Source organism: Myripristis murdjan, chromosome 18 (assembly GCF_902150065.1).
Source record: "Myripristis murdjan chromosome 18, fMyrMur1.1, whole genome shotgun sequence".
Classification (NCBI taxonomy): Eukaryota; Metazoa; Chordata; class Actinopteri; order Holocentriformes; family Holocentridae; genus Myripristis; species Myripristis murdjan.
Genome location: NC_043997.1, coordinates 15,580,041 through 15,594,689, shown reverse-complemented (window position 1 = coordinate 15,594,689; position 14,649 = coordinate 15,580,041). Strand labels below are relative to the sequence as shown.

The following is a 14,649-nucleotide window of genomic DNA, read 5'->3' as shown; positions in this document are numbered from 1 at the left end:
AAAAAACCTTTCCCACTGGCTTGTTTTCTTTCTTTCTTGAACTTTTCCCCCTCTCTGCAATCTGTGATGTTTGCTCTTGTTTTTCCTGTTTGTGATGTTGCTTGTGTAATAGAGCTGCTTTGGGGCTGCGGAAAGTACAAGGAATCGCAGTTATAGCAAAACTCATAAAATCAAATTAGATATGATACATAGGACCTCAACTATGTATATACTGTATCAATAGTAAGAGGAACTCCTGTCTTTTCCAATGTTAGTGTTTAAATGGGGGTTTTAAATTTGCACAGGAAATGACATGATGGCCTCTAAACTGGCCGCCGAGTCTTTAACCTCTTTACCAAGACACAGGATATGATGTAACTATCCCTTGTGCCATTATCCATGATTAATAAAGCACTTATCCCCAACCGCACACGGGAACACCAGACAGCAAAGTGATGCTATTTCCAATTCTGTAATATTTTATGGTATTGTCAGACCATGAGTTTGAGTGTTCCCATCCTTAGATCTGCAGGGATTCATGCATTTATACCAAGAGAGCGCTTCGGTTCACAGAATGGATTTTTAAAAAAAAAAAAAAAAAAAAGGAAAGAAAAGGACAAATCAGTTTTATTTTGTATATCTAAAGCATGCTGTATTTTCCTTTACCACCAGACAAAAGGCCAAACAGTAAAGAGGAAAGACGCAAGGTTGATCCTGCTTATGAGATCATGGAGAGTCGGGCGCTGGAGAAGAACACCGAGGTAGGGCAATCCAGAACTCTATAATCCGCTTTCCACTATCAAATGCTTGCACATTTTGACTGTACAAAGCTTTGTGGTCTGAGTTTAGCTGAAACACTTGTGGGAAACCTGTGATAACTTGGGAACACCTATTTATAGGAATTATGAAGAATTAACATTAACAGCTCATGTATATTAGTTTTTGAAAGCAGCTTGAAAAGCAACAGCCTCGGGCATGATTTCAGTGGAAGAACAATGTAAAATCGGTCTTTGTCTGAGCATTTCTGTGCTGTGACAACTAATTGTTCACTGACTTGCTCCATGGCATTAAACATGAGTGGACAGGAATAAGCAGTCGTAAAAGTCGGCAGTGTTTGCATGATGCTCACCAGCTGCGAGATGAGCTAAAATCGTGGCATCACAGCACATTCCCTCACTATAGTCCCTGAGAACAAGTACAGTCCACCCCAATAATGTTATATTTTGAGTTATATGTGGGTGTGCGATAAGACTCATTCTGCTCCGAGGCAGCTGTTCACAGCTGCTGCGCTGAGTGGATTGTGTAACAGCTTATATTTCAGGAACTCTTGCTCTTCAGCGAGGAGCCGTGAGCAAGGAGGAGTCAAGCAGCATCTCAATGGCGGATGCTTTCAAATGTGAACAGATTCACTGGACCTGCAGAGTGCTCTCAAATGGGACGTGAATTTGGAGGATTTATGCAAGCAGTTGAGAAATGAAGTGTCAGAGTGCTTGTAAATGTTTCCGAACCACCTGAAAGTAGAGACACACGAGTACTCGTGAGTCACCCAGTCCATTGATATTTATTACAGATATCGACTCTATTGTGGTAGGCTCATAGTCTCCCATTTGCTTTGAGCATCTGGTCCCATTTAGAGGAATTCTTCTGTGTTTGGCATACACAGAGGGCTCTGACCTTTCACCTGGTTAAAGGAACAGTTCAATACAAAATAAATAAATATTAAAAATGTCCCATTTCCCTGTAGTGCAATCTGTCCATCCTGATCCAGATTTCTGTGTGGCGAGGTTTCCACTTTGCCCTGACCTCCTCTGTCTCCCTTCAGCCCAGTACAATAGAGCTGGATGGGTGTTCATTTGTGGAGCTCAAACCATGGATAACAGGAGCTGTTTAACAAAGATACCTGACATAATCCACAGCCTTCGAGGAGTTTGGCTGGTCCTGTGGAAGAACATGGGCAAACTGTATCTATCCACAACCAACAAATATGAATTACAGATACAGTTTGCTGGTGTTCTTCAGCAGGAAATAGTTCCCAGTGATACTTTATGACCTGAGAGCTGTGGATTTGCCAGGTAAGAGCTTGAGAATGAACTTTTTTTTTTTTGACTGTTTGAGCTCCTCAAAGGAACATATCCAACCAGCGCCATTAAACTGAGATAAAGGGAGACAGACTGGAACCCTCGCCAAATCACCCAGAAACTGTCCGGATGGATACATTGCATCAGGGGCACGTAGGGAAAATATCTCTTCCTAGGTCTTGGTGAGACTGAGAGCAAAATAGTTGCTCTCCTCCACTAGTTTTCACACCACAGTAGCTGTGCTTGCAGTGGCTGTCTGGAGTCAGAGATCACAGGGCAGAATCTGAAAGGCATGGGTGAGCTTTGTTTATGATGAGGCCCTGCAGACGACGTCTCCACTGAAGTAAGACGAGGCTCTGAGCTTTCCGTAAACCCCCAAATATCAGCCTCTGTCTGGAAATGATCATGACGTGTCCATTGAGCTGTTATTGAAAAGAAGTCATAATCGCACATCTTACGTAATAAAGGCATTCGGTATCGTCATTCACTGTGGATTTTAATCCTCAGCCCTTGCTTCATATCTTGCAGACAGAAGAGAAGAGCAAGTACGAGCTAATGGGCAGTTACGGTCAGCAGAGATCCCTTCATGAGACTGAAGGTGAGTGAATTTGCGAATCCACTGACCCATGATAGCACAGCTTGAAAGTAGGATTGGATGATAAATGGATTAAATTGATTCATTCTGATTTATGTTTTAAATCAATGCAAAAAAAACCGTCTGATTCACTTATGCACACAGAGCGCACATTCCCAGAGATGCTTGTGCAAATCCCCAGTCACATGATCATGCCCACTAAGACTCCCATCAGTTAGTAGTTTTAGTTAGTGAAAAATAAGAAAAAAATCTTCATTAAAATCTGCTTGAAAAGAGTCCGACTCTTGCATTTTCCTCAATGGACTGTTTGATATTTTTGTGAGGTGCTTCTTCGGCTGTGCCTCGCCACTTTCCAGACAGTGCATCCTGCCATTCAGGGCATTCTCTGCGGAAAGTGAATAAATGATCAATCAGCAACATCAATCGACATACGCGCACCACTTGTTTCTTGGTGTGCATGAAACAAGTTGAATAAATCTTGTAAATAAAATAAACCGAGGCTCATTCAGTGTCTACAAAAGCCGCCAGCACACTGATAGAGAACAGATGAAAATTGTTTAGCTGAACCTCGCCAGGGTAACGGACTGCGACACAGACAGAAAAACTGTTCCTGCAAACTGGCTGCCGCACCTACAGCTCAACATCAGATTGAGATTCAGATCAGTTTTATTGTCTCATAAGGGGAAATTTGTCTCATCCAGTGCTTCAAACATAAAAAACACCATGAGATCCACAGTAAAATACATAGTAAGGCCACCACATAATCGTAAAACTTATTTGAACACAAACACACAATAAAAAAAAAACATTTACTCCATATCAGTAGAATAAAATTTGATATAAAAGTGTAAAACTGCAAGCAACCAGCTAAGAGACCTGTCAATTAGAATTGCATGTTATACAGGCTGACGGCTTGAGGAATGAAAGAGTTCTTGTGAATTACATAACCTCTTATTCACTCAGTCAATCAGATTCGCTAGCGTTATTATCTCATGCAATTGAAAGGGATCAGGATGTTAATTTATGTTGTGTTATTATCTGAAGTGAATCGCATGCAGGCCTGTAAAGCGCACAGTTCAGGGATGCTTTGTTGCTGTTAATGCGTCTCTAGAAAAAACTGGGGCGGGTTCAGGGACCCCTCCTTTTCATCACCTATAGGAGGATTCACCGCAGCGTACGTGGAAATGGCTGAGTCTTTATTTCTGCAACAGCATTTTATGTAACTCCATAACTTGAGTTGCATAAGAGCGGATTGTGTCAAGAGAAAACACACACACACACACACACACTCACAGATAGTCTAATAGGGAGTGCAGTGATGTGTGACAGGATACCTGCCCTGATGTGAGGTGAGAGGACAGTTGTCAGGGGAGGTTTGGCCACTTAGGCATCTCACACTGTGAAACAGGTCCTCAGTCTAATGCATACCTGCTCTAGAAAGTCCCAGTGGCTGTCATGGCGTAGCACCAAACCCATCAGTCATTCTCATCTACCTACACACATGGCCTCCGTTTGCCATGTCTTCTCTCCCATCATCCCACCCCAGCAGGCATTTGAGGGACGAGGGCGTGTGGTAGGTGGCCACATCCAGTGCCGTAGGTTTACATGATGAGCAGGTTGAACCCCCGTCCAAACAAGGAAAAATATGATGTTCGGCATTGTTAAACTTCATAGTAAAAACAACTTTGTGTCCTCATTTCACAGTGGTGCAGTTGGCCGGTGTATGGAAGGCCAAGCCATCTCAGCTTACACTTTGACTATTCAGCATTTACACCAGAGTGTTATCTGGGACTGTTTGAGTTGCATTCAGGTGTCTCTGTTTATATAAAATGTCTCAGATCAAAGGCCCAGGGGTTCCTGCTGGCATTTTTTGTTTTTTTGTCGCATTAGCCTATTTGTCAGCAGTGTTGGGAAGGTCACTTTTGACATGTAGCAGGTTACAGATTACTAGTTACACTGTTAAAAATGGAATAAGTAATGTAACCATTTTAATTACATCATCAAAGTAATGTAACTGTTTGCTGGTAAATAAGCTGGTAAACAAGTTTCACACTGAACAGTAATGTTACCTCCATTTTCTGATTTGAGAAGGAAAATATTGCACAGAAAGGCTATTTGTGCGACAACATGGCCACCCGCCTTGAAGTGGTCGACTTTGCATTGTGCATTGATTTGATTGGCAGACATGAGAGGCGGTGCAAATTCATACAAGAGAACCAATCAGAAACAGGCCTTTGAGTGCATACTGCCTTGTGACTGGAGCCTGTGCAGGTGTAGAGACAGCTCCTACCCCTGATGGTGCTGGACTCAAAACAGCTTTGTTGTTTTGTAAATCTGCCAAAAGAAGGCATTCCTGCATGGCGAGAAGATGCAAAACAACAGAATGAATGAGTAACAGTAATTTAATAACTTTTTTTTCTCAGTAACTAACGGATTACAATTACATTTATTTTGTAATTAAATTGCGTGACACTCATTACATGTAAGTAGTTACTCCCCAACACTGCTTGTAGGAGTGCAACAATACATTCATAGCAACGACTGTAAAGTCTGCCGTGTCAGTCTACTAAAAGAAATAAATGGAATGAATCACCCTGAATTTGGCCTGAATCAATATGAAGTGTTTTGAATCAAATCAGTCACGATTCTTTAAAAAACTGTGTTGTTTTTAGAATGAATGCTGTTTAAGTAGTTCTGTTATCAGATTTTTTTCACAGTTCAGAAGAAAAAAATGTTTTGTATATGGCTCTAAAAGTACTGAATCAATCACCAGTGAACTGACAAAAAAAAAAAAAAAAAAGAATAAATAAAGCGAGTGACCATGATGTCCCCCACTTCTTGGCCTGTTTGCATTGTGGTTGGCCAGTCGCTTTAAATTTGCAGATTTGCTGATATCAATATTAATATGCATCCTTACTGTCATCAAATTTTACCCTGCAGTGTCTGAGATATTGAGCGGTGGTGGTCCAATCAGGTTTATATTCAAAATGCTGGACTCATCATTTCCCCAAGTTTCCCCAAGATTTAAGCCCAATCAATAGTCCTTGCAGCGATCATTGATGGTGAGGGACAAAAATTATTCATGAATAAAATTGCACACTAGTGAATCATGAATTGAATTAAATCCAAAGGCCTGCTGTTTCATTTCCCACATCTCAACCTTTTCATCCTCCTCGGTTTGTTTCACTCTGTGTCTTGCATGAAATGATGGCTCCCTTGGGTCCAACTGGGTATGTTTTCACGTTTTTAATAGAGCTTACTGTTATGACAGCACAGCAAAATAACAGCTGGAAGAGGGAAACCTGACTTAAATGTGCGCCTCTCTGAGGACAGAGTTGTCACCAGACCTTTGATTTCCTGCCAGACCAGTTGACCTTCCTGAGTCCAGGTCATTAAGCTTCTCCAGGTATTGCCTGTGACATCCTCCCCCGAGGCTTCACAGAGTGCAGCGTGTGCCAAAATCCACTCCCTCCCCTCTTCAGCCCGGTTCACGGTGTAGCGACGACTAAAAGTCCCTCAGCCTCGGAGCTGTGGGCAAACCCGCTGTCGTAATGGCAGCCATTATAAAGCGCCACAGTCCTGCAAGGGCTGCTTGGTGTCTGATCAATTAGGTATCAAGCCTCTCAGACGCTGCCAAAGGCTGCACCCACTAACAGTCTGCCGGTGTCTAATGGCTTCTCAATGATTGTATGAGCGTCTCTTGGGGTTGATGCTTCTGAGCTGTGGGTAATGGGCTCTGTTGCCATTTAGAAAAAAATGAATCAATAACAGGTGAAAGTCTTTTGTCCCCAAATGCAATATACCATCCAAGGTCTGCATATCATTTGTGCTGCTGTATCTATATGATTGTATAATTATAACACAGCTGTAGCCATATAGAGAAATCGAAAATCATGCCAAGAATTTAAGATGTGTGGGATATTAGAAAATGTAATAAGAAGTCACTATGAAATGGAAAGTGGTCGTGTATCCTGAAGCCCCATCAGTGTTTTTGTTTCTGGATGAGATGACTCAATACCAAGCACATCTAGAAGGATGAAATCTGTTTAAAAGCACTTCTTGCTGCGTTGCTGTTCATGTGTTTGTTCATTTATTGTACTTGTTTGTCTGTTTCTTGCTATTTATACTGCTGTTGAGGTGGTCTAAAGCAAGACGGCAGATCCAGGTTTGCAGTTTTGTTGTACTGATCAATACTCCCCCCCACAAACCTGCGAACACCAGTTGTTTAGCAATAACAGACACACAGAGTGAAGCAGATACTCACAGGCATAGGCTGGCATTGGCTATAGTGTATGCATTATTAATTTTTATATTAAATACATATTCTGATGTGTGTGAGCATCTCAGTACAAGCTGGGCTCTGGTAGTTCGCTGTTTTTGTTTAATGCTTTTTGCAGTGTGCAGGGCTTAGGGGAATTATGGAATTATGGTATGTACTCTTTAGAGCCCGTAGAGCCGTGCACAGGAGGAATACAGCGGGCAAGTAAACACTAGGCAGTGCGGTAGAAGTCACACAAGCACATCAAGTATGCAAAAATGAGTTTATGAGTGCTAACTTTACTTTCTAAAGGAGGTTTGACTTTTTGATTGATCTTTTTGATTAGTCTTATTTGTCGTGACAGCCCGATGAAGGCAGGAATGCCAAAACATGCTGGTGGGTGACTGAAAAAAAATAATATATTGTGTACAGGGAGAAGTGTGAGGCATAAGTGATTTTGAATCGATGGTCATATATGCATTCTGACTGAACTAGTTATTGACCAGAGTGTCCAAACTTATCTTCTTATTTAAAAAGCTGGCACTTGGATCTCTACATTGACCAATTGATTAACGAGACTTGCATGATCATACTGCTAATTGCACCTCAGTGAGGAAATGCACAGGATCACTAATATAGACTGAAAGGCTGCATCAACTGGCCAAAACAGAGATGCATGTTGAGTGTCTGACAGTGTTTTGACAAAATCACATTAAATGCTTTGGTTACATTCATTGTGAATAATGCACATTAATCGATTTGTCCAGTAAAACCTGTTCTTGCATGGTAATTTTCTATAGTCTACCAGCCTTTGGCAGGTGAGACAAAATGTTAATCTCAGACTCTTCAGTGCACAGTTTGACTTCTTTGTCTCTGAATGTAGGCATCCCTAATAAATGTTCGTTACAGTTAGTTATCTTTTTTCATAAGATCTATAGTCTGGGGGGAACAACTTGCAGTAATGTGAATTAAATACATTTCTTGGCATCAGTATTTTGAAGTCTATTTTAATCCATCCATTTGTTGGAGGTCGTATTTATAATCAGAGACAAAGCACATCTTGCTCTTCACTCATTGCTATTCACAGGGGAGAACAAAAAATAGTCAAATTATGCAAATACCTCAGATGGTCTAAACTGTGTTTTGCCTCTGTTTTTTTTTTTTTTTTTTTGAAGGTCACTGCTATCTTCCTGGCATTGCAGATAAAGGTGTAAAAAAACTGTTGGAGGTTACATGTCATATAATTGAGATATGCACATATTTTATCCTGGTTTAGCCACACTGTATAAATAAGGCGTTCAGGTCACCGGCTCTCCACCAGCCTGCGATGAATTTGACTCTGTGCCTCTTGACACTGGATAGCTTTTAGGTTTATGACAGGAAAAGCTCTTTGAGGGCTTCCTGTTGTCGCTGGACACCATCTAAGAACCGGGATAAATCACATGCTCAAAGCACTCTGCGCAGCACGGTGGCTATAATTTGTGCGTTTGACAGGAAAGGCTGTTCTGTTAAAATGGCTTGAGGTAACAATTCTTTTCAGTGTTATTTCACACCTATTCTCTGCTGACTGTGCCATTTGATCAATTGCAAAGATTCTTGAAGCATTACCCATCACCACTAATGTAATACCCCCTAGCAACGCCTTTGATTCAAAGTGAAGCTGCTTTTAAAGTCTGTTTGACAGTTAAAACAGCTCTCTGCTTCTGAATACATCAGGCACAGAGCGGCAGCACAAATGACTGAATCTGCTTTCCTATCCACGTTTGCTAATTTTACATGGGGATACCTGTCACTGATGTGTCACTGTGTTGCTTTGAAATTTTTATCAAGTAATCTGGATTTTGCTTGCAAGGTTCCTGTCATGTTTTCCAGGTTAGGGCATTTTTTTTTCCCTGAGCCAGATTTACAGTAAAAATATTATGTTATTAAGTTCAACCAACTTGCAGCTAGACGTGCCTGGAAAGTGGCCAGCATTCAAGAGGAATGACTCAATCATCGTGATGGAGGTCCAATATTAAATTAGGATTTTGCTGAGGAATGGGATTACATTTGGGCCCGTAAACACACTGGAACATTTTCATCGCAGTATGTTTGAGGAACTGGATCCAGACACGGACCTCTGCACGTACTGTAGCTCACAACGCTGTGAAGCCTTGACTGAACTGGCGTGATGGTGGGATTCAAGGGGCAATAAGTATGAATTTTTACTGCCCCATAGCACGAAATGACCATACGTCTGTGGGGGTTTAATGTCGTTCAATACCAACAAGATTTCTGACTTTTGATAAAAGAAGAAGACTAACTCAACTCCAAACAAAACTTTTTACAATCAACCAATTGTTTTGGGGGTATTTGTCATGGTTTATACTTCTGAGCATTTGTAATTGGTAGTTTACCCATGTGGCACAAGAAGAAGTAGAAAAATCACAGACTTAAATCTGTGATGGACATATCAAACCACCGTGCCCCTGAGCTCTATTAACATGATGTTACTCCTGCCTTGGCAGGGGCAGTGTTTGTGTTCCCACCAGAGGTGCCAGTTCCTGACAGGCCTCGGGGTGATGGCGTGACCTACGTGAACATCCCCATTAGTCCCACATCCAAGAAGCAGCTCAACTACATGGAGCTGGAGCTGCAGGAAGCCGCTCCTGGCGTCCGAGGGACTGTTACACATCTCCCAGCACAGAGTAAGCACGTGGCTGAGCCAGTTTGTGGAAACAGAAAGTGCTGATTTCCCATTTTGCCTCTAAAGCCCCAGTGATCTGCCCTGGATCATTGTGTCTACTGTAAAACGTCCAAAATGCCCAGGGCTTTAATTTGCTTCAACAAAGAGGGCGCCAAGCATGTATTAGAAACAAGCCATCATCAGGGGTCATTACTTGTTTTTGAAGATCTGCAGAACACATTCAGCCTAAAAGTTTACCTCTGTAAAGACCTGAGCTGCTCAAAATACTGGATATAATAATAATGAATGTCTGGCAGACAGCCATGGAGCACAATAAACTACTTTATCAAAAAATGGGAATTACTATTAAAAAAAAGACGTTCTTTGTCATGTATTAACTAAAAAACAGTTAGTTAGTATAATGCTGTATAGGCACCCAGGCAGTGTAGTCAATTAAGCCAGTAAGGCCATAGTGCCACTAAGGTTTTTGCCCAAGACAGAGCCTGCAGCCTTTAATTTGTGATTTAAATTGCGACTTGTTCATTCTCATTCTGATCATAGCTGTAGTATTTCTGACGTGGCTTAAAGTCGAGAAGACTAGGGGGATCTAGGGGGAGCAGATATTACACCAACAGGCCCTCAGTTGCTTCATGTGCTTGGGCAGTATGCCATGGAGCGCTTTGGGGTTGCTTCCATAATGTAACGCAGCTGAATGATGCAGCTTGGGAAGTATCACACAAACTAACTTAAGAATGGCTGAACACCTGCAGCTCTTATTAACTCTTGTAACAAAGAGCTTAAAGAGGTTAAAGAAAGTAGCACATTTAACTGCCTGTGTGTTAGATCACTAATTATAATGTGATTACTGAAACTATAACTGCAATGCATACTGTATTCGGTTACAGGAAAATGTAATGCATAATTCTTAATAGTATTAGTGCTACTAGTAATTAGTACTAATAGATAATATTACTGGTAAACTACTCCAGATTGGATTTATGAGGAAAATCCCCACCAGATTCAAATGATATCAAGTGTTACATTTAGTTTGAAGTGTTATATTTTATATGTTTGGATACTGTAGAGAGAGACAAGCGCCGCTGTAACTGAAATAAGATAGGATATCAATATCAAAGCCAGGGTGAAAAGAGCCTTTAAATACAAGATGGCCTTGTAATTTCATTTTATTTAGAGTTAAGGGAATTGTTCCCTAAACGACTGCGACGATTTGCTCTCGTCTGACTAAACGACAGCTGAGGCCTTGTTAGCAGAGACGCCACGGTGGGATGTAATTGTCAGACATGTCAGATATTAGAGTTGTTACCCTCAGGAATATGAGGATCAGTCCAGGTTTGACATGAGAGAGGTTAATATCTAATGTCAGCAATACAGTTTACATCCTGGCATGCGCCATCATTAATCTGTCACCCAGGAGGAGGGGTGTCCATTTTTGCCACTGAAAGGGAGTCACAGGGCATTCACATCGCAGCTGTGAATTCACTGGCTCTAATGGGATCATCCTCCAGGGTGTGTTTGTGTGTCGTTAGGAGGTGGTGTTGATTTCCTACACTTAATGAGACTGTAGAATACATAGCTCCAGCAGTTCCTCATGTTGAACCTCATCGCGTGTTCACAGCTCACAGACCGTAATAACGTGCCAAACACGTCAGTTACCATGTCACTCAGCGGCGTGGTCATTCTCCTTCTGCCATGAATCTTGACATCTTGTTTATTTGATTTTCATACAAAGCAGGGTGAGAAACAATGGTGCTGGTTAGCGGCAGCAATGTGCAGTAGTCCATTCTCTTACGGACGGCCGAAAACGCGAAAGCAGATTATAGCAAAACATGGTAATTTACATAGCTTTATGCTGTCTATGGTATATCTGAGGCGGTCATGTTGGCAGTGAGGACAGAGTGGCTCTCAGTTTGAACTCTGTCACACTTCAGAGGAGGGAGGACTAGTTGTCATGCCAGGTTAGCTAAATTTATCTTCATTGCTTGCTTTTTGAGATGATTCAGTGTTGTTTTTGTGGAGCCATGGCTCAGAAACTCCACATAACATGCACTGAACAAGACCGTCCTTTAATTTTGTGAATTTACTCATGCTGCGTTTTTGTGTGCTTTTCATAATATGACATAATTGCTGCCAAAAGTAGCAGCCAGAGAATGAGTGCAACGCTAGAGCAGGCATGGAGTTTTATCTGTAAATGTCATCAAAGTGACTATGGTTATAGCTCTTGCTCAGGTTGAGCATTACGGAGCCACAAGGGCACAGTCTGAAGAACAATGCAAGTGCATTTAGGGTGTGTCCAAGTCCACTTTTGCTATTTTAACTGCAGGGTCGTTGCATCAGGCACATGGCTTAAAAGAGTTGTACTTGCTCTCTCAATTAATCATGGGTGTGTTTTGGGTGTAACATGCAATAAACCAATCCGAGTCCCAGCTCTCCCTTTAAAATCCAGGTACGCTTGCACCTTGGTGGATTGCCACTATAATGGCACATTTTCCAGGTAAGAAGGAACGCCTCTGTGCAAAGGAAGATAGATCTGCTCGTGCACGAAGATAGCAATATACCAACAACACTTTAAGACCAACAAACCCATGGGTACACAGATGGGTTCAAGTGGATTTGCTGTTCAAGCAATGGTAGGCGCTGGATGGTGTTGGCTGGAAACTAGTAAAGACACTTGAGTCACACTTGGCGCTGCTTTGCACCGGGGGTAAGATAGGACCCGTGGTGTCTGAAGGACTGAAAGCTTGACCCTCTTGCAAGCCAATGGTCTCCCTAGCAATTGTTCCCCGTTAAACCCAATCCACAACAAAGCATCTTGACATTCAAAAAATTCATATAGACGAAACTGCAAAGATTTTAATCCTCATGTTTAATCAGCAGTTTACTCTTAGTTATGCTAGTTAACCGACTAACGAGCAACCACTGTAGCTTTCCAAAATGATAACTGTGCAAAAAGGATTTTGGGATATGGAGGACAACAACGGATACACCAGTTGTGTCCTTCAGATTCTGTTGGGCTGCATCCACAGGGCATTTTGGATTGGAACAGCTTTGTCAAGTGACTGTGATGCATGAAGTCCACAAAATGCAGCCTTCAAATGAGGCAGCCCATACTGTAAAATGTGGAGAAAAATGCTATTTGCCAAAATACAAAAGTCAGCAACAAATTTTCATTTTTTTGTGACAAATCCTTGGTTAACAGAGGGTCTGTGTTGTGTCTCGACAGGGAAGAGCTCCACCAAGTACGCCCAGATCGACATCACTGCCACAGAGATGGCTCACAAAGTCGGCACTCAGCACGCTCTGGGCCGGGAGGAAGGTCTGCACACTCTGGAGCTGAGAAGAAAGGGAGTCCCACCATGATTTCTTCATCACTGAACTGTTGAGCTCAGAGATTTCCTGGCCAGCCCAGAACATCAAACTGTAAAACGTGCCAGAAACATGGCTCTCCTGGAGTTTTTCCAGCTCCCACTGTTCCTGAGAAATCCTTAGAGACTGACTGTGGGATTTGACTTCTGTAAACCAATTGTTCTGCGTATCCTTGATGAATTCGACAGAAAATTACTGCAGCCACTCTACACATAGTCAAATCTTAGAAAATGCCATCTGCCGCAGTGCTGTTGAGACTTTTCACAGACTCAGGCTTGATTCAGGAATCCCAAAGCGACGTGAGAAGGAAGCCTCCTGAAAAAGTTGGACACAGAATCAGGAGGAGCATTTCAATATAGGTTTCCTTTGTGGGTTCAGGCGTCTCATTAAATGGCATTATGTCAGCACTGTAGCCGCAGGCAAACTTAGAGGAAGATGTGCCAGTCCTGAGCTGAGTCACTGACCCCATAAACCCCCAGAGCAGAGGCATTTCACAGCTCACTCAGGCCAGCCCTAATAAGACGAAATATGCTTTTTTGAGGAGTTTATCCTCATTTATTTCTCAGTTTCTGGCCATATCAGTATAGCAGGAAGCTGGAGGGCTGAAAAAGTTTCTGTCCAGTCTCAAAATGGTGTAACTTTAGAGTATCAAGCCAGCTTGCTGTTTATAAAACGAGTTACAGCAAAATTATTCCCTCATTAATGTTGATTTTTGTTGCCTGGGTGTAACTAATGGATTTGTATTGACCGTGTGAAACCATCCTCAATGCTTCTGTTGTCTTTCTGCTTTATAGTTCATATGGAATCACTATGGGATTTACTGTGGGAAAACTCCTCATAAATAATGCAACACAAAGGAGATACTGAAATTCACTGGACTTTTAATCACCGAGTGACAACATAATGTGAAAAAGCACCATCCCCGAAATTACTCTTTGGCACCTTGGGCATTAATTATTCAAATATTATTTACTCTGTATTTGGAAGAGGACTGGAAGAGGACTGAAGGCTCACTTGTCCAGGGTGGCGGAAATCACACATGCATTTTATTTTTCTTCCTTTCTGTGTGCTCACCTAGGGATTTGTACTGACAGCGCAGATATAAAAACATTTGATTTGTTATGTGTAGTAGTACTGTCAAATTAGTAAAATTTAGTTTCATACTCAGTCATGCATTAATATACCCATCCTAGCCATCTTTGTATTTGGATTATATATATTTTTTTGATAATGTAAATATGATGCTTTCTATTTAGGTGTTGTGGATTGTTATGAAATATAAATGTGAAAGACATATTGTATGTACAGATCTGTGAAAAGAGATCAAGGACAATGCCTTTTTTTCCGAGGCACCACTTTTTTTTCTTGTAGTATTTATAACAGCTAAAAGCCACTGCTTTGAAGTGTGTGTTCAGTTTTGCTAGAGGTAAACTGTATATGGGACTATTTTCCATGGACAGCTGTAAAGCTGTTATTATCAGCCCATCAATCAATCAGCCAGACTTTATTTGGATAGCACTTTTCATAGAAACAAATGTAACGCAAAGTGCCTCACACAATAAAACAATAACCGTCTCACACACAGACACACACATACACACATGTACATAAAAAAGAAAAAAAAATGCAATAAAGTACTCAATAAAAAGAGGAACTGAGGAAACGCTATCATAAATCGTAGTGAATTGCA

General features: G+C 41.6%; 1 protein-coding gene across 1 annotated transcript in view; it reads left to right on the top strand.

The window, feature by feature from the left end:
• Positions 1 to 14,163, top strand: part of dok7a (docking protein 7a) — a 33,016-nt gene extending 18,853 nt beyond the window's left edge. The window contains exons 10-13 of the mRNA XM_030075737.1: positions 652 to 740; positions 2,586 to 2,655; positions 9,418 to 9,575; positions 12,822 to 14,163. Of these exons, the coding sequence (XP_029931597.1) occupies positions 652 to 740; positions 2,586 to 2,655; positions 9,418 to 9,575; positions 12,822 to 12,953 (449 nt within the window). The 3' untranslated portion in view covers positions 12,954 to 14,163. The remainder of the gene's footprint in view (positions 1 to 651; positions 741 to 2,585; positions 2,656 to 9,417; positions 9,576 to 12,821) is intronic.
• The last annotated feature ends 486 nt before the right edge of the window (positions 14,164 to 14,649 follow it).